The sequence below is a fragment of the Podarcis melisellensis genome, assembly GCF_964234715.1.
Source record: "Podarcis melisellensis genome assembly, contig: HAP1_SCAFFOLD_357, whole genome shotgun sequence".
Classification (NCBI taxonomy): Eukaryota; Metazoa; Chordata; class Lepidosauria; order Squamata; family Lacertidae; genus Podarcis; species Podarcis melisellensis.
In genome coordinates, this window is record NW_028112852.1 from 15,205 (window position 1) to 38,480 (window position 23,276).

Here is a 23,276-nt window from a genome sequence, read left to right on the forward strand (position 1 = left end):
CGGAGCAGGGGATCTTGCAGATCTCCAGGGCTGCAAGAGGAGCCATCTTCCACAGGGAAGAAATAAAAGTTAACATAACCCTGCTCTCCTTTTCAGAGGAAGAATAAACTCAGGGCAGGAGACCAAAGCATTAGGACGTCCTTACACACTTATTTTTAAAGTAATAAGATTGTGAAAGATGGGAAGGTATGCTTATTTACATAATTTGTACATTTGACAGAACTTCCACAATCATAAGTCGTGCATGGCCAAAATGGAAAAAGAAATCCACATAGTAAAAGGAAGTGATCTTATCTCTAGTTTAGAACACCATCACATGAATGCACAGCATGGTTTTAATAACAATTTTACTAAACACAGTGTTTTCAAGAACTACAGGCAGAAATGAAACACGGAAGCTACAGCTTGCTAGGTGTGCAGACCCCAAAGCTTCCTCTCATTTAAGCAGTGAGTGACAGCAAATCCGACGTCCTGCAAGGGCTGTGATTCAGAGGCCATCCATCCATAGGGGGTCTCACATATCTAAAGTCCTCTAAAGCAACCTAGAACTAGGAAACCCACTCTCTCTGGCACCATCAGGATGATCAATTGTGCCTCAAAGCACACAGGGATAGCTGCTGCTGCTGCCTTTTGCAGGTTGGAGGTTTACCATTCCCCCTGCCCTCTAGGGATATAACCCTTGTTGCATGTTGGGAACTACTGACTACTTCTCACTCTAGGCACATACAAGACTCAACTCCCAAGTCGGTAGCAGCAGGGGGGGGGGAAGGTATGCTAAAAATCAGCTTTTCAAATTGAAAGGGAGGTGGGAGAACCCCAAAACGATCAAGTGCCTTTCCTCCAAATTCCCATGGTCATCAGTGTCTGTTAGAAAATCAGCGTACACAGCAATTCTTCACGTCATCTGTTGCTGCAGGCAGGAGTTGCTGCCTCTTCCACAAGGGCCTGTTTCCACTGCTTTTGCCCACAGTCCAATGGCAACACGGACAGGTGCAGCCTTCACAGTCACAACAGGGTAGGAGTCTCTTTAATTCACATAGTGAAACTTTCATTTATTTACAAAACAAGAACCCAAAGGAGAAAACGCTGCTTGGCTGGCTTTGGTAAGGGCAATGGTGGCAAACGCTCAGTTGATGAAAGCCACTTCTGGGATCTTCCCCTCAGCCTAGAAGAGAAAAGGAAGAGTAAGAAGTTAACAGCAACTACCTCTCCTCCATGTCTGGTTCTAACAAGGAGACTGAGACAAACATGAAGCTGTCAACAGAACCCAGGGGTTTTCCCCAGGCTCACAGGGTTGTGATAAAAAAAGTTTTCCCAAATCCAGACTTGACTCCTCATCCAAAGGTCAGTTAAGAGGCCAGTAAGGGGACAAAATATTCTAAGGACAGTCACCCGTCCAAAGGCAAAGTCTGCTATATATCAGCTTCTCATTACTGCACTATGGATGAAAAGCAAAAGAGCAGAAACCAACAGCAATGGTTTCTGGATGCTCTCGCTTCAAATAACTCTGAAAACACACATCAAGACATATTACATAGGGGATGGCTTTCCTTGCAAACTTCCTCTGGGGGGGGAAACATGACCCTCAAATACGGCACATCAGACCCTGAGAATGAAGGAAAAGCCACCCAGGGTTCTCCCCTGTAACAGAACTGCAGTGCAGTGCAAATCCATCCCAGCCATCACTTTCTGTCTCCAGTTCTTAAGCCTGGCAGCAGGTTCTGGTGGTCTCACTCTAGAAAGGCACCAGGGCACTCACCTTGAGCTGGGTAAAAACCTGGGCCGCATGAGCGTAGTTCCAATCATTGTCCAAGAGGCACCTGGGCAAGGGTAGAGAGAGATGATAAAGTCATGAGACAGCAGCCTAACCTAATCTCATTTTGCAACTGCTTTTCCCTCCCTGCCCCGCACCCTGATCTCAAGACCATCTCCCACTCCTTTTCCCCAACTGCCAGCCCCCAGCAACTCCAGACTCACTTCTGAGACCACTCAAGGTTCATGCCCGACTGCAGTGAGAAATTCTGCAGCATTTCCTGCTGCTCGGCCGTGAGCGTGGGCACCGGGCTGGAGGAGGGCGTGGGCGCTGGCATGACAAAAGCTTTGCGGATTTCCTTGTTGGTGGCCTTACGGATGAATAGCTGATCATTCACAATGCACAGCCTGCAGAGGAGGGGAAAAGAGCCAGCAATGGTTAATGAAGGGGCTGCAAGTCTACACCCAACATAAGGAGGAAATATCGAGGGTAGAGTAGCCAGAATGCCCCCTTTCGCCTTCTACCCTTTCAGTCTGAGACCTGACTATTCCTGGCCACCCCTTTGATGGCAAGCAGAGGTAAGGATCTGCTAATGCATACACAGAGCTTCCTACAGCTTGCTTGCTTGCATCTCTTGCCAAGCACTGCAGGATGCTCCCATAAATAAAGGAGCAACAGCTAGACACTATACTTGCTTCTGCCTTCACCAAGGAGAGAAGGTCACCATATTCTAACAGTAGCAAAAAGTGTGGCAAATATTAAAAGTGCATCTAGCCAATGTTCAGTAAAATGGGTCCTGGAGTCAGAGAAAAAATGAGACACACCAGCATGATGTTCTTTGAACCATGCCCCCACTGTTCTTGTGGAAAGACAACTACAGCAAAAAGGAATTGTCGCTAGATTCGATTTATGATAGCAGAGTGGGTATCAGGTGGCAATCAACCTGTCTTGATGGCCTGGCTTTTAAAACTGTGCTGCAAGGAACCACTTTAAAATTTACTGAGAATATATACTTTCGAACACTGTAACTGTTAAGTAAGGCATGACTAACCTGTCATCCCCCCTGCTTCTAAACATTAACATGCTTTCTGAAAATGCCAAAATCAATGCTAGCCCCACATCTTTTGGAAGAATTGTGACACACGAAGCTGCCTCACACCAAGTCAGACTGTTGGGTCTAGCTCAGCATTGCCTGCACTGACTGGCAGCAGCAATCCAGGGTTTCAGGTGAGTTTTCCCCAGCCCTACCTGGAGATACTGGGGACTAAGTTTAGGACCTTCTGCATGCAAAGCAGATGCCCCAGCACTGAGCTAGGGCCCTTCCCCAACCAGCGCCAGGCTGTCCCCTAGAAATTGGCCAGTGGTTCACCAGTACAGATATAAATCACTGGGAGAAATCAGATTGCTCCTCCGTAAGCTGGCCAATCCCCCAAAGCCTCCAGCACATGGGCTATTTTTAAAAGCCTTTGACATTCCTAGCTCCTGACAGACATGGCTGCTAAGGCTCTGTCTCTCATCCCCCTATAAATATTTCATCCTCCTCCCAATACCTGCCCCTTTCAGAAACACACCTGTCTTGCAATCCCTGGATTTGTCAATGTCCTAAAGTTCATAATCCTTACCCATTATTGCCAGCAGGCACAACGATGAACACACGGGTGAAGGCGCGCACCGAGTCGCGACACTTGCCATCCACTGCAGAATTTAGAAAGAAAGCACAGGTTTGAGTTTTCAAGAAGGGGCACTGGGTGCTGCAAGTGTTCTGGCTTTCCCACTGTTCAGGATGTGTCACAAAGCAGGCTTTTAACAGCACACTCACCTTCCTTGAAGACCCCATTGACGGTGAAAGACAGCAGCGTGTTCTGCAATGAGAAAAGAAGGGTCTCAAGGCCAAAGAGATTGTGGCAGCAACCCACACAGATGTTATATACATCGTTTAACATCAAGATGTATACCCCACCTTTCTGTAATGAAATACTCACAGCTGCTTACAAGTTAAATACACAGCAATAGAAACAATTACGATCATGCCAATTGAAAACAGGCTAAAAGGACTGAAACAGCAGCATAAAAAGAGATCTATGGATGGTTTTCCTGGAAGTAAATTGCCTTTGTTTTATCAAAAAGTGAGCAGCAATAGGGGGGGGGTATGTATTTATTGGGGGCGGTAATCATACTTTGTTCCAGATTCCAAGATTTCCAGCTGAACAACACATATTTTGACTTTCTGCATAGAGGGAGCAATTTTTCTCAACTCCCACTGGTTACCAGGGGCAAGTCAAATTTCCAGCCAACCAACAACCCATTCCTCATCTTTCTTGTTGCCCGCTGACCTCACCTACTCCTTGAAAGGCGGTAAGTGCTTGGCCAGTTCCTTCTCCCCTGACTCACCGTTTGGGCGCAGACGTCCACAATAAAGGAGTTGATGTCATGCTGAGTCTTCGGGAGCTCGCTAAGGAAGGCCACAACGTTTAGCTTTGTGTGCTTGAGGAGCCTGAAGCGCATGGCTGGGGGCAGAAAGAGCAGAGGGAAGGTCAATCACTACCTTCACTGAAGTAAACCCAAAGTGGAGAAACCAGCAGCAAATACACATACGTGTGTGTTGTGTGTGTGTGGGGGGGGGGGGGACGGGACAATCCACTAATGTAGGAGCGTCTGCCCCAACCCTAAAAAATAAAAAAATCACTGCTCTTGTTCCAAAACAGCCAACCAGTACAGTTTATTCACTTTAATCAGGGGCTTTTCTGTTATCCTCTTCCACAACTGGACTGCTCCGAATGAAGGGCTTCAGTGTGGATTTGAGCATTGTCCCAAATCCTTTCACCATTGCAGCTCCCCTCTTTTGTGCACTGGGGTCCCAACCTCCGCAGCAGAATCACTGTGCAGGGCCCGTCTCCCATGAAACACTTCTGATTACACACTGTCCTTAAAAGAGTCTGTAGCCTTGTACACCCACCCCACCGGTCCTTACTTACTGGGATCCTTAAGCTTCTTCACATTCCTGCTGTTCTTGAAGTATTCAGCCAGAGTGCTCCTGAAGACAAAACAAGAACATAAACGCCTACCCATTTCCCCAGGTCTTTCTTTACATAGCAGGAGGTGTATACTTGGCGGCAGTGGGCAAAATGTTGGGTTTGAAGGCAGAGTGCTGAGGGTTAAATCCCAAGCTGGCTCAAGTAAAGCAAGCAGCTCCATGTACTTTCAACCTAGTCTCTCTTTTGGTATGAGGATTTTTTAAAAAGTAAGCTGTGGAAGCAGCACAAATCCCTGCCCTCTTAACAGTCTAGTTAGATTTATTTAACACCAAATCTTCTTCCCAATCAACACAATGCAACCAAATGTATGGCATCTTACAAAAAGACTTCATGCTTGCAAAGCGTGAAATACTTGAATGGGAGGCATGTGCAAGATCCACACACAGCTCTTTGAATTGCCTTGTGACTAATACAAGCGACTCTTGTTTACTTAGTATAGGTTGCAAAATACCCCATATCTTGGCACAGAAACTTTGGAAAGGGCGCACACAGCCTGTCTCACACCATGTCACACCAAAACCAAAGCACAGTGTAGTAGGGCAACGTGCAGTCCTCTCCCATTGGCAAGGGAACAAATGTCAGAAGTGTAAACTTACCTGGAATGGTTGTGTAGTGAGAAGGGGATGCTCAGGGAGCAGCAGGCTCCATCGTGGTAGGCATCCAATAACCCTTGCCGGTCTCCAGAATCATAGACAGTGTAGTATCTGTGGGAGAATACAAACACTGCTAAAGAAACAGCAAGAATGGAAGAGAGGCTTTAGCCGCTTTATTATTTCTATTATGTTATTTCCATTGTATTGAGTAAAAAGGTAAAGGTAAAGGACCCCTGACAGTTAAGTCCAGTCGTGAGTGACTCTGGGGTTGCGGCGCTCATCTCGCTTTACTGGCTGAGGGAGCTGACATTTGTCCGCAGACAGTTTTTCCGGGTCATGTGGCCAGCATGACTAAGCCGTTTCTGGCGAAACCAGAGCAGTGCACGGAAACACCGCTTACCTTCCTGCCGGAGCGGTACCTGTTTATCTACTTGCACTTTGACGTGCTTTTGAACTGCTAGGTCGGCAGGAGCTGGGACTGAGCAACGGGAGCTCGCCCTGTCGCAGGGATTCAAACCGCTGACCTTCCGATCGGCAAGCCCTAGGCTCAGTGGTTTAGACCATAGCACCACTCGCGTTCCTTTTGTATTGGGTACTGTGCCTCAATAAAGCCTTTTGCTTATTTCAATTACAGTACAGTCAGTGATCCTTTTTGCTAGTCAAGTTTTAAACACTGGAATGCAATTTCAAACCTTGGTTTTCAAATGCCAGCCAGCATCATTACCACTACCCTCTTCCCAGAAACTAACTTAAAACTGAAGATCTTTACCCTCTCATTTTTTTTCTCCAGCTCCCCTTTTTGTGTGTGCCAAAACCCCCAGGTTATAAACTTGTTGGCAGAGGCTCTGGTTTTCTTTAACGTACAAGACCTTGCAACTCTACTTACTGTTGCAGAAATCGCAGGATCAACGCTTTTAAGTCTTCAGAGCAAAAATAGCTGCCCTGAGTGGGGAGAGTCAAAGAGAGAAGCCGGATGTTAATCTGTTCCCCTCCATTCCTCCCAAACACCAAGCAAAACCTACCCAGTACCCTCTCAGCACCAGCCCTAAGGCTGGACTGAAACAAGGGCTTGAAAGCCGCCAGCTTTCTCAGTGCAACAGCAACACAGGCCCTCCCCCCTGCCCCTTCCGAGCACTTCTGTACCTTAGTAGGGGGAAGCGTGGTAGGTGCTTCAAGATCAAAAGCGATAGGAGGGGGGAGTTCATGGCCGTCCTGTGATGGGAGAGGAAGAAGGGTAAGGCAACAGTACTGTCAGATACAAAAGCTGGCTCAGAATCCACCTGGAATTTGAACAATTCACTCACCAGCCTCAGCAGCTTTGGAAACCGTTCGCGGATGGCGCTGTCAGAAAGGGGAAAAGGAGTGAATGAAAGAGCTTTGTGCCCCAAGAGCACTGCCCTCCCCCCACCCGTGGCCTACCTGGGTGGTCCCCACCTTCTGCTACCACATCTTCCTACTACAGCCAGTGCTACCTGAACTACATCCTGTCGTGGCCTCTACCCACCCTGGCCACTGGCCATCATTCTCTAAAGCATCCTTTAAAACCAAGGTGGGCAGTCTTGCAAAAAGAAGTTGCCTCAACTGCTGTCAGGAGGTGGAGAGTTATCAATTTGTTATCCTGGGCCAAACAGATGCCCACCAAGTTATATAGGCTGCCCACTGGTGATTCAGAACCCTCACCACACCTCACTTCCTGGATTCTGAATTACAGAGCAACAACCAGCTCCCCAAATGGGAGAACTCAGGAGATATGTCCCACAAGTTTCATTCCACACATCTGGGCTTTCTTAGGAGCGTGGAGAAACACCACAAAATGGTGGCATTACCAGAATCTTTTAACAAAAGCCCCCCGCCCAAGGCTCTCAAACTGTATATTTCTTTAGAAGCCTAAGAAATTTACACGTACAAGCATTTTAAACAAAGGTAGAACGTGTACAAAATCAGGGACGGGTTGCTAAAGCTGCACATGGAACCATATTAGGCTCTGCATCTTCCGTTAGCCACGGAAGAAGCAACACGAATGGGGTTAAAAGGATTGTACTGCTTATGCTGGACTAGAGAACTACTGCAATCCAGTTTAAAGAGACATCTGATTATATTTGACATTTCCCACCCTGCATATTAAAATCTGACTCAAGTCTCACCTAGGAGAAAATGCTGAGTCAGCTTTCCTTTAATATTGCCAGACAATTTAAGGGAAAAGTTTATCAATTTCACTATTATGGTTCTGTCACTTGATACCATACAAGGGCGAGTGACAGTTAGCCAACTTCAAAAAATTAGTAGGTAGCAGAACACAGTCTTTAAAGTAAAATGCTCTGGTACTCTTCCCGTGGTAGTTTTACACGTGCACACGGGTGCGAGAGGCAGAAGTCTCCAAAGCCATGCTACTCAAAGTCTCCCTCTGCACTTACCTGAGTGTGTACTCACCCGCATGGCCCAATTTATAGGAGGAGCGCTCCACTGAGGCCAGAGGGCAGGGGCAGGGAAGGGAAAGTAGGGGAATGGACAAGAATTCCCACTGGTCATGGAGATGCCTGAGCCAACTTCCTGGCACCCAACTTAAAACAGCTTTGGGAGAGTTCCTGCATCAAGGCCCAAATCTAATTAATGACCATGGAAGATGCGGGTGGGGGAGGGAGAAGCAGAGGGACGCCAGAGTGATGGAAACAAAGAAAAAAAAGGCCTGGAAACTCCTCCCTACCGATGCACAGCCTCATCCATCCTCCACACTGCCCCTTCTTGACGCTCCAACCCTGCAGAGATACAGGTGCCTTGGCCACACAAACAGGACTTCCAAGTGCACAACTGAGGGAGAAAGAGTTTTACTTGCAAGAAGTTTGTCACTTCAGTCTGCTGCTGCTCCACCCAGAGTCAGCACCATCGTCACTCCCAGATCATCAAGAAGCAATAGTCTCCCCATTAGAAACGGTGCAGAGGCTGTCCAAAAGCTACTTGCCGACGACAAGCCTGTGAAGGAGGGTTCTGGTGCCTTGTGTTTGCCAACTTCCCCGGAGGCGGGCGGAAGGGCTCCGTTTGGCCACTGTGCGACTGTGCCTGTCTTAGGTTGTTCCTTCCGCAAGGAATCTTACCCGTCACTGGCTAACCAGCCATCTGTGAGAGCCAAACGCACCAGGGGCACCCCAGGATTTAGCAGCTTGGCTTCAATTCTCCAAAAGAAAGACTTCCACGTGCCTCTGTGCGATATGGTACTTCCAGGTACAGCATTGGGGAGCCACAAAATATAAATACAGAAGCAGGCAAGGCCACGAACAAGGTGGCTCAGCATGGCAGGCTCAAAGGAGGGTGGCAGTGCGCATGGGGAACTTGAGAGGATGGAAAAGGCTGCGCATCCTGAGGTCCTAGAGCCCCGGGGGCAGAGAAAAGCAAGTGACGTGTGCAGAGCGGAGAGTGGAAGGCAGACAGAAAAGCGGGGGAGGGGGAAAGGAAGATTTCACAAGGAAGAGAAGCAAGGCTGGGGTGGCTGGGAGGTGTGATCATCCACAAAAGCAAATTTCAGCTAATAAATGTAGTAATATCAATATGGGGTGGGGGAGGAGACGGGGCTGGGCAGTGCTCCAATCTGGCTGAAATAAAACCATTATCACAAGAATCACAACTCAGGATCCAGCAATGGGATGCAGCATCCTCAGAGATTTGGCTGCAGCTGAGGCAGATGGTGCTATAGGGTCAAAATAACCAAGCTGGCACCACTAGGAGGGCAAAAAAAGCCTTTTGGCAAGAAACATCTTAATCGTGCCCTGAATGCCCTCTGGGTAGGTGGAGGTGCGCCCTTCCAGGACATCTTAGGCAGCCCCAGGGCTACTGCTCACCTGATGTAGGTAGACTGGTCGCGGAAGCTATCACACAACAGGTTGCCATCCAGCCATAGTTCCTCAAGCTTCAAGTCTTTTAACCTGTCCAAGTCACGGTCTGTCTTCAACTGAAGGGAGCCAGGAGGGAAAGAAAGAGAGAGCATAGTGAAGAGAGTGAAGATTTTACCCAATGGAAGATTCAGGCTGAGCCAGTGAGCATCCAGCCCTACCTGGTTAGAAGACAAATTGAGGATCTTCAGGTTGGGAGCCTTCTGGGGCAGCTCAGCCATATCATCCAGCCGATAGAGCTTGTTGTCACTCAAGTTCAGAGAAAGGAGCTGCAAGGACAGATGGGGGTGGGATTTGTGAGGTGTGAGTGAGAGATTTTTGCCACCAAGTGACCTCAAGGCAGTTTTTGTATTTTTTTTTTAAAAAAACCTCATTAAAAAAATAAATTAAACTACAGTAAGATTTATTTCTTTATTTACATTCGTATACCGCCCTCCATCTGTAGATCAGGACAGTTCACAACATAAAAATAGAAGATAAGACACAAAATACATGATAAATACAAGAACAAATAAACAAAAAACGCAAACCCAATATTGCCACCCCTTCTAGGATGTTTGGTGTATGGTTTGTAATTATGGACCACTTACTTACAAGGGTCCATATTCATTTGAGGGCAAGCTGAAATCTTTTCAGCATGAAATTTCAGAGAAATCACCAATCCCCGAGGGCACCAAGGCAAGAAAAAGGCTGGGTTGAAGAGAGGGAAAGGGAGAGAGAAATGGATGACCTCAGGAATGTTCTCCTGGATGATCCGCAGCACAGCTAGCATGCAGCTTCGGCGGCTCAACACCATGTCAATGTTCTGGGCTACCAGATCTGGGGAGTTAAAAAGCAGAATGAATCTCACTTCACTGCCAGCTGGAATCTGCAACAGAAACCCACCTCCGCCCCTGAAGCTGGAACCAGAGTTCTAGGTGTGTAGAAGAACAGCAGTCCCAACAGTGAAAAGGTGGGTACGGTGTCCTACCTGGATCTGTGTGAAGGTTCTTTAGATCCAAGGCCTGCTGGGAACCATCGTATCTTTTACTCATGCAAAGCTGGAAGGAGAGAGAAAATTTCCATTAGATAGATAAGGACTCAGACAGGCTTATTCCTGCCTGCTTGAGGGGAAGAAGAGACTCTCAGTACCCCAAGCAAAAGAAAAAAAACAAACCAAGGTTAGGAAGAGATTGTACAATACTCACAACCTGAACAGGGACTTGTTTTCCCACTAAAGACAGATGGCATCTCCCATTCCAACTCGCTAACCTCTTGAGACAGTTTAAAATCAAGGATCATTGTCAGGTTCCCAAAGAGAAAAAGACCAGACACAAACCACCTGTGGGAATGCAGGGCAGACTGGCAAGTGGATGGCAAGAAAATAGTACTAAAGTTCTGGCACATTCCACTCACCTTCAGCTGCTCAATCTCCTCTGGTTTCAATTCACGCTGGACAGATGTTGGTGGACTGCATGGGTTTAAAAGTATCACAACCTGAAAGAAATGCCAGTTGGAGATTGGATGGGTGCAGGTTAATCCCTGTCCAGGCTACTTAATGTATGTAGAGAGGACTGGGGAACAAGATCTTGCAGGTGGGCTCCCCCACTCCCATTTGAGCCACTCTGGCCGATGGGCGAGGTTGACCATCTCTCAATTACCTGACCTCACAACTTCAAAGGAAATAATTAAGAGTGCACTCCTGATTCTTTCCTTTCTTCCTTTGCAGGCACTGCTTGAATCTAAGCTGTGTCAGCAAAGGACGATCACATGAGGCAGGTCAGATCTATAACTGACCAAGCAACCTCACTAGTCTGGACATAGCTAATCGCCCCCCAACCTCATGTATCCCCCCCACCACCACTAGCCCCAGGCCCACAGAGGAAGAACAAACCAACCTTGTAGCCATCTGGGGCAACAATCTTTCGAGACACCTGCTTGAGGGCGTTGGCTGCAGAGGCGTCTTCCACATAGAACACTACCCGATTATTGGCATAGTGTAGCTGCGGCAAGAGGGGGAAAGGTGTTGGTGTGAGACAGAGCTCATTCTTTAATTAGAAAAAAAGGAGCTGATCTTCATAATTAATAAAGACTATACAACATGGAAGGTGCCTTGTAATGCCTCTGGGCACAGCTTTGAGTGACCAGAAGGTGCAGGGCTTGGGGCTTTTAAGCTTCCCCATCACCAACACGTTCTGCTAATGCCAGCCTCATGCCACCCCTAGTCTCCGCATTCCTTCATGATATTTTTATTTCACTAGCACCAGCATTTCCAAAACTGCTGAATTATCTAGGACACAGTAAGTTTTTTCCTAGATTAAAATTGAAGGCACATTTCACTCAGATGCTCAAAAATGACTAACATTTTATTGATTGGTTCTGAGGGGGGGAAAGAGAGAAGTACCTCTCCCTTCAAATGCAGAGAAGTACAATTAATGCCTCCTGCTCAGGTGGTTAAGGCCTACAGAAGCAACTGGGTATTCTAAGCAATGGTGGTACTCAGGGATTCCCCTGTACCCGTCAGCTGCAGCATGGGATGCTAGTGTATAGAGCTTGAATTATGGGAGAAAGTTGAGGAACTTCACACAAGCTCCATTCCTTGACTCCTCTTTTCCCCAGTTCTAACCAAACATTCTTGCTTGGCATTTCTAAAAAACAGTAGCTAATTTTTCTGAGTGGAATCAATACTGGGTTCACCCAAGGAAACGCAGCCCCTGCCCAGCACCTTATAATCTGAGTATTGCTGGTGCAACTTCTATCAGAATACCATTGGCAATTTACTATCTGGGGTGGGGGCAAGATCAAATCAATGCCACATACAGCCTCCTGATCCAAAGGACAATGGGTGCTGGATGCATCCGACATGGCGGTTTCAAGGAACACCCCAGCTCCTACTGCAGCACACAATTTGGGAATCACAGGACTGCCAATTCTGTAAAACAGAAAGGAAAATTCTTGCCCGGGAAACATGTGCATGCCTGTCTTACCTCCACAGGAGTGAAGGGAACGCTGCACAAATTCTGAATGGCATTAATCAGCCAGGCCTTTTCATATTTCCTTCCATAGGGAATCTGAGGGGGAGAAAAGCAAAAAAGCCAATCAAGGCAAGAAGCAGAACCATACCAAAGCTTTGATGTGGTAATAATATCCAGCTCTCAAGTCCATTTGCCAATTGGTAGGTTGGGGACATTTTTCACTGCTTCAGTGGGGAAGAAAGAAAAGCTTTTGGCTAATCTGGAAATGTGAAACCTGGGAGGCACGCATTTTGTAAACTATGGGATTAAAAATGCTACAATTCAGCTGGAAAGAGAACAAAGGGAGATGCTTCTAGGCATAGGTGAAATGGGAGCAGCAAGATTTTAACTTCCAGTTTAGGAAAGTGCAAAGGCTATGGAACTGGAAGTCCTTTGTGGATGACTGAAGGGCTTTGGCTAGGGATGCACAAATCAGCCTATTTCCATTCTGCGTCTGTTTCCATGTCAGTCATATGCCTGACTGTTTTTTGTGGATAAAGGTAGCGCAAAAAGTTATATGTAGATTGTGTATAAAGTGTGTACATTCTTCCCCTAAAATATATCTGTTTATTACTTCAATGCTTTTTCCTGCTTAACAAAAAAGAATTTTGTATGCATAATCCCCCACAAAAAGATTCACATGTTTGAACCAAAACTGTGGAGCAAAATTTGGAGAAATATGTCATCTTATTGACAGCTAAGTCTGGGATCAGCAAATGAGGTATGTTCACTTTAAAATGCAGACTGCACAAATTTCTCCTCCATTCCTAGCTCTGGCCTATCACCCTCTGACATCTCCTCAAATCGGCTCTCTAGCAAAACCAGCTGACCCAGGCATATACACTGAATGGCTGGACTGGGCATGTTGGGAGAAATAAATCAGATGTAAAAGCCTGCAGCTGGAGAATCAGCTCAGGAAAAGATTTGAAAAGATGTCTAGATCCAATGGTTGATGACTTTCACTGAAGTTCCCAATCCCATTAAGCTTAGGTATAGCTATATTTAGCATCAACTGTACACAAGGGCAAAACCCGTGAGTACAAACAGTCTCTGGATACATTTCAATATGTGCAACTCAAGGACGTGGACTGTTGGAGACGTGAGACCTGACTGCTCAATCCCAGCTCCTCCTGGCTCATAAAACCTGCCAGTGAGGAGATGCAAATGCCTTGTCACAAGATAGTACTGTTCCTCCACCAAGCACAGCGGGTAGTGCTAAGATATTTAAAGGCGGGGCTCCTCCTTAACCCCCCACATACTGGATAATTTCTGGCCAGTTTCCAACTTTCAATTCTTGGGAAACGTCTCTGGGCAAAAAGAGGGAGCTCACCCCTCCTGGCTTGTTCTCCTGAGCCTCTCTGCAACTTTCAGTAGCATCAACCTCCTGAACAATCTGGGCGTGATGGGACTTGGAGACACAAGTTTGTGGTGACTCTAGTCCTTCTTAGGGCAACAGATGTGAATCCTGTCTGATGCCCTTGTTGATGGTCAGTTGCATCTCTTGGGGTTCCATCTCATTTTCCATGCTATTAAACATCTACATGGAACCATTGGGGGAGGAATTCTGCAGTTTGGAGGTTCTGTGTCACCAACACCTCTTCCATGGAGGTTTTTAAGCAGAGGTTGGATGGCTATCTGTCATGGATGTTTTAGCTGAGATTCCTGCATTGCAGGGGGCTGGACTAGATGACCCTTGGGGTCCCTTGTAACACTATGATTCTATGAACATGCTGATGAGACTAACTCTCTCATTTCCATCTAAATCCCCCCAAAACCAGTTCAAGTTCAGAATCAGTGTGCAGTGTTGCTAATGGCCTGGATGCTGGTGAAGAACTTGGTTCATTTAAAATCAGGGAATGGGGATTCATGCTGTCTTGGATGGAATTGCACTTCTTCTGAAGACTTGGGTTTGCAGTTTGGGAATACATGCAAGGACATGACCTAAGGGCCTTCTCTAATGTCATTTCACAGTCACACAATCTTTTTTATGTAACTATCCTTTTGTCCCGTCAAGCTGACTTTTCTTTTTTTAAAAAATCATGACTAATCTTATTATGTTTGTGGCCTCAATTTGTATCTTTGATAGGTTTTATCTGCTCTATTTACTTATTGGTTTTAAAATGTGTTATTGTAGTATTATTATTACTGGGTGGAATCTACTGAAGTTCTATTTATTGTACCCTACTGAAATGAATGGGCCTAAGTTAGTCATGTTGGTTAATTTCAATGTGTCTACTCTGAGCAGGAATAACATTTGATACAGCCCACTGTTAGCTTTCTTGGGTGTTATATGCATAAAGGCAAGATAGAAATTGGAGTAATAAATGCATTTAATCTCCACCCCCAAATACACAGTGTTAAGAGGCTTGGTTGTCAAAGTCAAACCATAGTGCTGCTTGTTTCTGTTATAAAAGAAGGCAGCATTCTCTCAACTCCAATCCTGTGAGGTTTAGCTATTTCCCCTCCCAAACCACATGGGACTGCAAAGCTACCATGTGGGGAAGGACTGACCTGCAGATTACCAGCAGAACTGAAACTGGGAAGCTCCCTTTCTACCCTGCATAACAATGTTCTCATGCCTAACTCAAAAAGCGGCAGCTCCTTGTGTTTTAGCACACTCAAGTCTGAAAATTATTCAGGTAAACCAGCTGCTCTGTTAAACAATTAACAATGAATTGACACAAAGATTGGACTGATTGTTTCAGATCAAAGTGTGCATGAGAGCTAACCTCACCTCTACAGCTCTTTTCTGCCCACTTCTCCTTTTCTTTCTCCTCATGCTTCTGGAACATTCAATATTCAGTCCTCACCTCCTACCTTGCCCTCACTGCCTCTGGTCTGCTGTTTTCTCAGTCCCCTGCTTGGCCTGTTCTTCTTTGCTTAGGAGGGCATTTTGCCAGCCCCACCCTCCCCTTTAGAATCCAAACAGTTTAGCCAATGACACGCAGCATTGCTTAGGAACTGAATAAGCAAGAGTCCGTCAAAACAGCAACTCTACAGGAACAGAGCACCTCTGCCAACAACAGCCAGGGGTCCTTCAAGCTCCGCTTCCAAATCCCTCCCCTCCCCCATGTGACTTACTGTAATCTTGAACCAGCTTTTCTTGGGGGCATTGCTTCTGGGGCCAAGCCGTTCTAGGGTACTCAGATTCTGTCTCACTGTGAGGCTTATATTGCTTAGACCTCCCCGCTCCCGATCTCTGTTTGGACGACCGTAAGGAGTGCTGAGGAGTAGAAAACAAGATTTCAGTATGGAGTGTAGCAGAGTGTCAAATTAAGATATGAGAAACCTTGCCCAGAAAGAAGTCTGGATCAAACACTCAAATTATTCTGCTGGTTTGTTTCTGTGGACAAAGCAGTAATAAAAAGCATTTGGTCCTCGTCCCCCCCAAAAATGTTACAGAACTAATCAGACATTTAAATGGTAATTATATCCGCAACTTAACTTTACTCAATGAACTAGGTAACTTGTGATTCTAGCCCTTTTTCCAAATGATGAATACATTCAATTATCAGTTCCCTGATTATTATTATTATTTACTTCACAGATTCTTCATCTGGTTGCAGCCAGTTAAGTGCCATGCTGAGGAATGATTCAGATGACCTCAATTTTCCATCTTTGTAGGTGCAGGAAATGTGCACAGAGTCCCTCCCCACAGCAGAGAAACTGTACCTGGTTAGGCAAGAAAGGTTCACATCCCTTCAAAGAGCTCCACCTTCTATTTTTTTTTTAAACTAGGGTGTGTGAGGGCCTGTAAACTAGAGCATTAAAACAGAGCAGGTCACAAGCTTTTACCATTCTGATCTTCGTTAATACCAGCTCCTTGACCTTATTCACATCCTGCCTTTAACCAAGTGATGCCCTAAGAAATGGTCCCCTTATTTTTCCTAGACTTTCTACAAAAACCTTTCTATGGGGTTGGCTGGAGATCTTATGAAATTCACACTTGGTTCACTAGCAAAAAAAAAACAAAAACAAACAAACCAAAAAAAAACCCCCAAACTTTTTTTAAAAGTGTCCTTAATAGGGGACATCTATTCTTTTTGAGAATTACTTTTCTGCCCCAGTGTACTTCCCAAGAAAAAGGAATGAGTATTCTCTTTGCTAAAAACTATATAACCAGTACAGGATTCAAAAGTGTTTCAGACCTTACGGGAAAATGGTGGTGAAGTGTCATTCTCCACATAAGGCGGTTCTTCCCCCCCCCCCCGCCCCTACCTAGGGTTGTATCCAATTAAGTTCCACTCAGAGTAGACACACTGTAACCAATGGACTTAAATTAGCAGTATCCATTGATTTCATTGGGCCTACACTGAGTGGAACTTAGCTGATACAACTCATAATGCCTATCTTATTACAGTCTTCTGATATAAGTCGCTGTTCCCATTTGACAGATGGGGTAACCGAGGCTGAGCAACAGCAGCATGCCTACAAACTAAAGTATGTTTATGTCCACCCAAGAGAACACTTTACTTACTAGCGGGATCGCAGCACATCATGAGGGTCACTCATGAGAACATCTCCATCCTCCTCTTCAAGTCGGCTACGAGGACTGGGGCCTGCGCCGCTCCAGTTCCGCGGGTGATGGTTCATCTCACTGTACATCTTTCCTCGGAAGGGGCCTCGACCTTTTCGCCTCCTCCCTGGGAAGCCCCTGTTGCCACCACCTCCACCCACACGGTCATCATGTTCTATGTAAGGACAAAAAACTGAAGTGTCAGAAGGCTGCCAAGCAAAGTATTCAGAGAAACAATCACACCAGGCAAGTCTCAAAAAGCAAACTAGAGCAGGGATAGCCAACACAACACCTTCCAGACGTTGTTGGATTCCAGTTCTCATCATATCTGAACCACTGACCATGCTGACTGGTGCTGAAGGGAGCTGCATTCCCAACAATGTCTGCAGAACACCACACTGACCACCCCTGGGCCATCAATTGCCTTCTTCTACACTGTGCTCCCTACAAAATTCAGCAAGGTGCCCTCATGCTTCTGAGTTCTCAACAGGCAACTAGAGAATATCATGAACTAGGACACACCTTCCCATTCACTTCCTCTTAACAAGTCTCCATTCCCTATCCACCACCACCATTGCCTCCCTTCAGTTTCCCCCAAGGACCTGAAATAGTGGGATTCCTCTCTCTGTGCTCTTTAACTCTATCCAAATCTTCTTAGCTATCCCTGGAAAGGAACCCTCTCCAAGGAGCTGCCCCTGCCCCCCTGCTTCATTTTTGTACAAAAGCAGGTTCTCCTACCCCTGTCAGTGATACATGTGTGTGTGTGTGTCACGTTGACAATACTATAGACACAAAAAAGAGCTCTCAAGCCTTCAAGCTCCATTAGCATTTTTTCAAAAAGGAACCTCTCCATCCCCCCCCCGCCTAAGGTTCCCTATAACACCTTCCCCCATATCCCCCTCGTCCCCCCTAATATTCACCTCCTCTCTCCTTGTGCCCTAGAGCATTCCCTGCCTTAATTGCCCCCACCCTTCTGCTCCTCCCCCTCCCATCCCGGCCCACTGCCCACAAACCCGACCCACCCTTCCTCGTCTTCCATCCCTCCTTCCACAGCACACATATTCGCCCCCCCCGCAAAAAAAAAAGGTTCCTGACTCCCTAGAGCAGCGGTGCCAACTTGAATAAAATATGGGGGTCGGACAGGTAAGCCGTGCCCCACACAATCGATCACGAGGCGCACACGCGCCGTGTGAATGACATTGCCCATCAATTTCGGGGGGGGGGGCGGGAAGCGGGAGGCGGACCCTTCAAGTATCTCATTGGGGGAGCCCCTAGGAGTTGGCTCCTGTGCCCTAGAGCAGCTCTCCAGGCGCTGCCGGGCTCCTCGCTAGCGACGCGGGCCGGATGCGACCCGGAGTCCAACAGGATCCGGAGGCGCAACACGTTGGGCTACCCGTGTCTTTAAAGTACCCTTTGGGCTTCGGCCCGGTTCCCACCCCTCGCGCCAGCGAAGACCCCCACCCACCCCAATATCCCCTGGCCTGGCCACCCCACCGCCCCCGTTCCTTTCCTCACCGCTGTAGCCTCCTTTTCCTCCGTCGGCCATCGAGGGAAGCGGCCCTGAGGGAGCGTCGGCGCTTCCCCGAGCGCAGGATGAGGCCGAGAGAGAGGCAGGGACTCGGACAGGTACAGGCACCTCGCCTCTCGGCTCAAAAGATTAAAAACAATAGCAGCAGTAGCAGCGAGAATGACGGCGGCGGTTGTGGTAAATCCGCTCTCGAGTCGGTTGGAAAGCCAAGCCAGTTGCTCCCTCCGCTCTTTCCCTCACGAAGTAATTTTCATCCAACTGAGGGGGGCCCCACGCGCCGCACTGCGCATGCCCGAAACGGACGCGCTCCCGCCCTCCGGTGATTATAGTACGCGAGCACGTCAGGAGCGCCCTCAACGCTCGGCTTTGTGACCATAGAGGTGCTACGGCTAGAGCTTTCCGCATCCGGAGTTCTACTTCCGGCTCGTTTAAAAGGAGAAGGAAGACGCCTCCTTCGGTTCACCCTTTCACTTACAATAGCGGAGAGAGGGAGCGGCGCTCGAAGTAGGGATGAATCTCTCTTTTTTTTGGGCGCGCAGCTGTGGTTGGGCAGCAGCTACCGAGCAAACAGGGCTGGGGCCAAAATAATAATAATAATAATAATAATAATAATAATAATAATAATAATAATTCATTTGTACCCCGCCCATCTGGAGGCCCCTGCGCTTTTTCGAGATTGTAAAAGGCATGTCAATGTAAAATGTAGGCTGGCGGAAGAGAATATCTTCGGACAGCAGTGTAGTCCAGGAGGAAGCAGAAAGCAGCTTGGGATCTGCTGCCCTGGGTGCTTAGTTTATTATTTATTTATTTATTTATTAGTTAAGACTTACAGATCACATTTCCTTCAATATGGAGCCCAAGGCAGCTTACAGAAACGACATGAATGTCTTTGTGTACGATATATCAAAGGATATCCTATAGAGTTCCATGATGTGCAGAGTAAAATAGAAGAATAAAAAATAGTGCCACCAAACACATGGTGAGTAAAAGGTGTGGTGGTGGGACTTTCCTTGTTCCTTAAAACTACCCACTGTGGGGGTTGGATTTCCCCAAAGGAAGAGACCACTACAGGAAATACCCTGTCATATGCCCCTGAACATTTTATATATTTGTTTTATTGTTTTAAAATTGTAAACCACCTTGGCTGCCTTGGTAGAAAGGCAGTATATACTGTAAATCCAATAAACAAACAAAATAAAATAAATCCTATCATCCCTATTGGCCACACTGGCTGAGGGTGATAGGACCTGAGTGTTGACCTGAGAGTTCCAACATCTGGGTGGGAACACTGCATTGGCTACTCAATATATAGAAAGGTGTTCTTGTAAGTATCGAGAGTCCCAGATAGTTTAGGGCTTTACAGTGGTTCCTCCAGTTACGAACATAATTCATTCTGGAGGTCCGTCCTTACCCTGAAGCCTGTTAATTAGAGGTGTGCTTTCGCTAACGGGGCCTCTTGCTGCCACTGTGCCACCGGCACACAATTTCCGTTCTCATCCTGGGGCAAAGTTCTCAACTCGAGGTAACTCTTCCAGGTTAGCGGAGTTTGTAACCTGAGGAGTTTGTAACTTGAGGTACCACTGTATATGGCTTGTATCAGGAGTGAGGAACCTATGGCTCTACAAATGATGTTGGGAGTACAACTTTGGCCATTGTCCATATAGCCTGAGGGTTGGGTGTCCAACAATAGCTGGAGAACTATAGGTACCTACACAAATAAAAGTGCATATAGCTCAACAAGGATATCTGACTTTTAAAAAGAACAATGAATCTGTACACACACACCCCTTGCCTGTGGGACTTGTTCAGTCTAAAGCCTCCATCCTGGAACTGAGCCTCATGACCACATCAGCAGTCTAATTTTTGTACTTTTTATGCTCTTTGTTTCTGCTGATGGACCTCTGGGCTTTAGCAAAATAAATAAATAAATCCCACATGCTCAAATGATGCCAACCCCTGCTGTAATTCACTTTGAGTATTGCATATTTTCCCACAAAACAATTCCTAAAATTGCAAAAAAGTTCAGTTTACTGAAATGCCCACACCCTGGCTCCTTCCCAAGCCAAATCCACACTCAAGTTGCACACAGAAGCCTCATGCTCCACTGACTTGCATGCAGATGCACTGTTTTGCAAAAATAATACATTTTTGCACAAAGGAAAGAGGAGGGATTTCAATCTTTGCTGCTACTTTTTGTTGTTTGGGGACAGGGAGGCACCTGCTACCTAATCCCAGATAACCATTAAAATATTGGATCTCCAAATAAATAGGGTCTGTTCAAATCAGAAATTCAAGGAGTGCCCCTTTATCAAAGCATTTTGTATCTTTGCCCAAATCTTGGGTTCTTCACTGTTTTCTGTGTATCTCTCACTTCCATCTCAGCAAAGTGAGAGATCTAAGGAACTAGAAGTGGAGGCCTGTGTGTTAATCTAGCCATCATGGATGCCTCTGAACTGGTTGCTAGGAAGCCTATTCTATTATTACTGTTTCTTCTAAGGTTGTACTGTACTTCCAAACACACTTTCAAGGACGTAATCTCCATTTAGCTCAGTGAAGATTACTGCGGGCCCAAATCCAAATCAGACAGCTTGCAAAATGAACCTTTAAATTCTACATCAATGAAAAACGGATGTATTCATGGCCTTACGTGACCAGACAACCAGAAAAGGGAGATCTGCAATCTACACTACACATTTTTCTGAACCTGAAGCTCAGAATGAATATTGGCTGGGTAAGCGTGAAGTCTCTGAAGAACAGCAGCAAAAACTGCAAGCAGACCTTGAACAAATTATGAAGAGGGCAGCTTCATAGGCCAGTGAATCTGGCAGCATGGATGAGCTGTAGGGTCAACTTTTGAAGTAGCAAGAAATCTTAACTGAGTCTGAGGATGTACACCAATAGGCAAAATCTGCCACAGCTCTAAGAATGGCACAAACTTAAGAGGAGAGATGGTGAGTTTGAGTTAACATTAGGTACTCTGTTAGGTTGGCAAACATTCAAAGCAAATTGACAGTGTCATGGAAAATTGATTATCTGTGATTCATTTTAAAAGACAACTGAAGGCAGCCTTCTTTAGGGAAGTTTTTAATGTCTAATGCTGTATTGTTTTTAATATTCAGTTGGAAGCCGCCCAGAGTGGCTGGGGAAACCCAGCCAGATGGGTGGGGTATAAATTATTATTATTATTATTATTATTGCAGCAAGAGCCATACAGTGGGATAGCTGGCTGCGGCTATTGTCTAGTTTATAGTATACGCCTGATCCTAAAAGTTAAATTTAGTTCCAATATTGCTTACTATAGTAGAGGATTTTTTATTTATTTATTGTACTTTTATTGCATTTTCTTTTGTATTCATATTCAGTTTGCTGCTTTGGGGGCCTCTGAGTTAAAAGGAAACATGTAAAAGAGGCATAAAAATAATGTAAATCTGCCTCTGGCAGCATGGCCAATGCTCAGGGATGAAGTTTGTAATCCAGCAGCATCTAGAATGCCAAAAGTTCCCTATATTTTTGCATTGTAGATTTTAAGTGAAAAACCACCTTATACAAAGCAGGCCAATAAAGATTGCAGTGGAGTGTAACTCTTATTACAGTGGTAAAGGTAAGGTAAAGGGACCCCTGACCATTAGGTCCAGTCGTGGCTGACTCTGGGGTTGCGGTGCTCATCTCACTTTATTGGCCGAGGGAGCCGGCCTTTGTCCGCAGACAGCTTCCGGGTCATGTGGCCAGCATGACTAAGCCACTTCTGGCGAACCAGAGAAGTGCACGGAAATGCCGTTTACCTTCCCGCCGGAGCAGTACCTATTTCTCTACTTGCACTTTGACGTGCTTTTGAACTGCTAGGTTGGCAGGAGCAGGGACAGAGCAACAGGAGCTCACCCCATCGCGGTGATTTGGACCGCTGACCTTCTGGTCGGCAAGTCCTAGGCTCTGTGGTTTAACCCACGGCGCCACTCACTTCCCTCTATTACAGTGGTACCTCGGGTTAAGTACTTAATTCGTTCCGGAGGTTCGTTCTTAACCTGAAGCACCACTTTAGCTAATGGGGCCTCCTGCTGCCGCCGCACCGCTGGAGCACGATTTCTGTTCTTATCCTGAAGCAAAGTTCTTAACCCGAGGTACTATTTCTGGGTTAGCGGAGTCTGTAACCTGAAGCGTATGTAACCCGAGGTACCACTGTACTTTCATCTGTGGTGAGGTTTATCCAACACACATCCTCTTGAGTCTTTCACAAGAGCCACCCATCAGTCAGGACTACGAGCAATTTGTAGTGCCCACCTGCTGCCTAAGGACAAAACTGAAAATGTTGTCTCCTTCCCATGCTGAGCTTATCTTTGTACCTTTTAAAAAAAACAACAGTACTTTGTTTCTAAAGTGAGAATCTCCTTTGCTTAGATAGGGAAGAGCTGTGCATGGGGTGGTTATTTAGAGGTGTACCTGTAGGAGTTGCACTCGCCCCATGCTCAGAAGGTATGACTTCACATCGCTCAGTGGTGACTGCAGGCACAAAGCCAAGCCCTGGCTCTGCATCTAGGTCCCTACACCCCGGGGTGAGGAAGGGATTACACAGCTTCTCCCAGCAGGATGGCAAATTGATGTTTCCAAGGCCTTACCTTACATAGTTGGAGACTCATAAAATCATGACCTAATTTCCACCCACCTGGAGCTCCCAGTCAAAGCTGCAATATTTTCCTGCCTACTGTTGATGTTCTGTCATGCTTTCTCTCTCCGCTTCCGCCCACCAATATAACTCAAGGATCCTGTGTAGATTGGCCTGCAGCAACACTGTCTAGTTTAGGCACGTCCAACAGGTAGATCTTGATCTACTGGTAGATGACCGGATGTCTGTGGAAGATCACTGGTAGATCCTGGCAGCTCTCCTCCAAAAAAGCTCAACAAATTTGATCAGAACCCTCCAAAAACGGGGGTAGATCACTGCCAGTTTTAAATTCTGAAAGTCTCTTGGGAGTTGGC

General features: G+C 46.4%; 1 protein-coding gene across 1 annotated transcript; it reads right to left on the reverse strand.

The window, feature by feature from the left end:
- Window positions 1–330: 330 nt before the first annotated feature.
- On the reverse strand, window positions 331–18,600 carry NXF1 (nuclear RNA export factor 1). Its single transcript, XM_081931824.1, has 21 exons — window positions 18,290–18,600; window positions 16,736–16,949; window positions 15,340–15,481; window positions 12,232–12,315; window positions 11,143–11,247; window positions 10,661–10,741; window positions 10,236–10,305; window positions 9,996–10,084; window positions 9,427–9,534; window positions 9,215–9,324; window positions 6,686–6,722; window positions 6,525–6,593; window positions 6,268–6,323; window positions 5,385–5,492; window positions 4,729–4,787; window positions 4,145–4,260; window positions 3,573–3,615; window positions 3,376–3,448; window positions 1,978–2,160; window positions 1,760–1,820; window positions 331–1,165 (listed from the first exon to the last, which is right to left on the reverse strand). The coding sequence occupies exons 1-21, from the start codon at window positions 18,318–18,320 to the stop codon at window positions 1,127–1,129; spliced, it is 1,878 nt and encodes a 625-aa protein (XP_081787950.1). The 5' UTR covers window positions 18,321–18,600; the 3' UTR covers window positions 331–1,126.
- Between the last annotated feature and the right edge of the window lie 4,676 nt (window positions 18,601–23,276).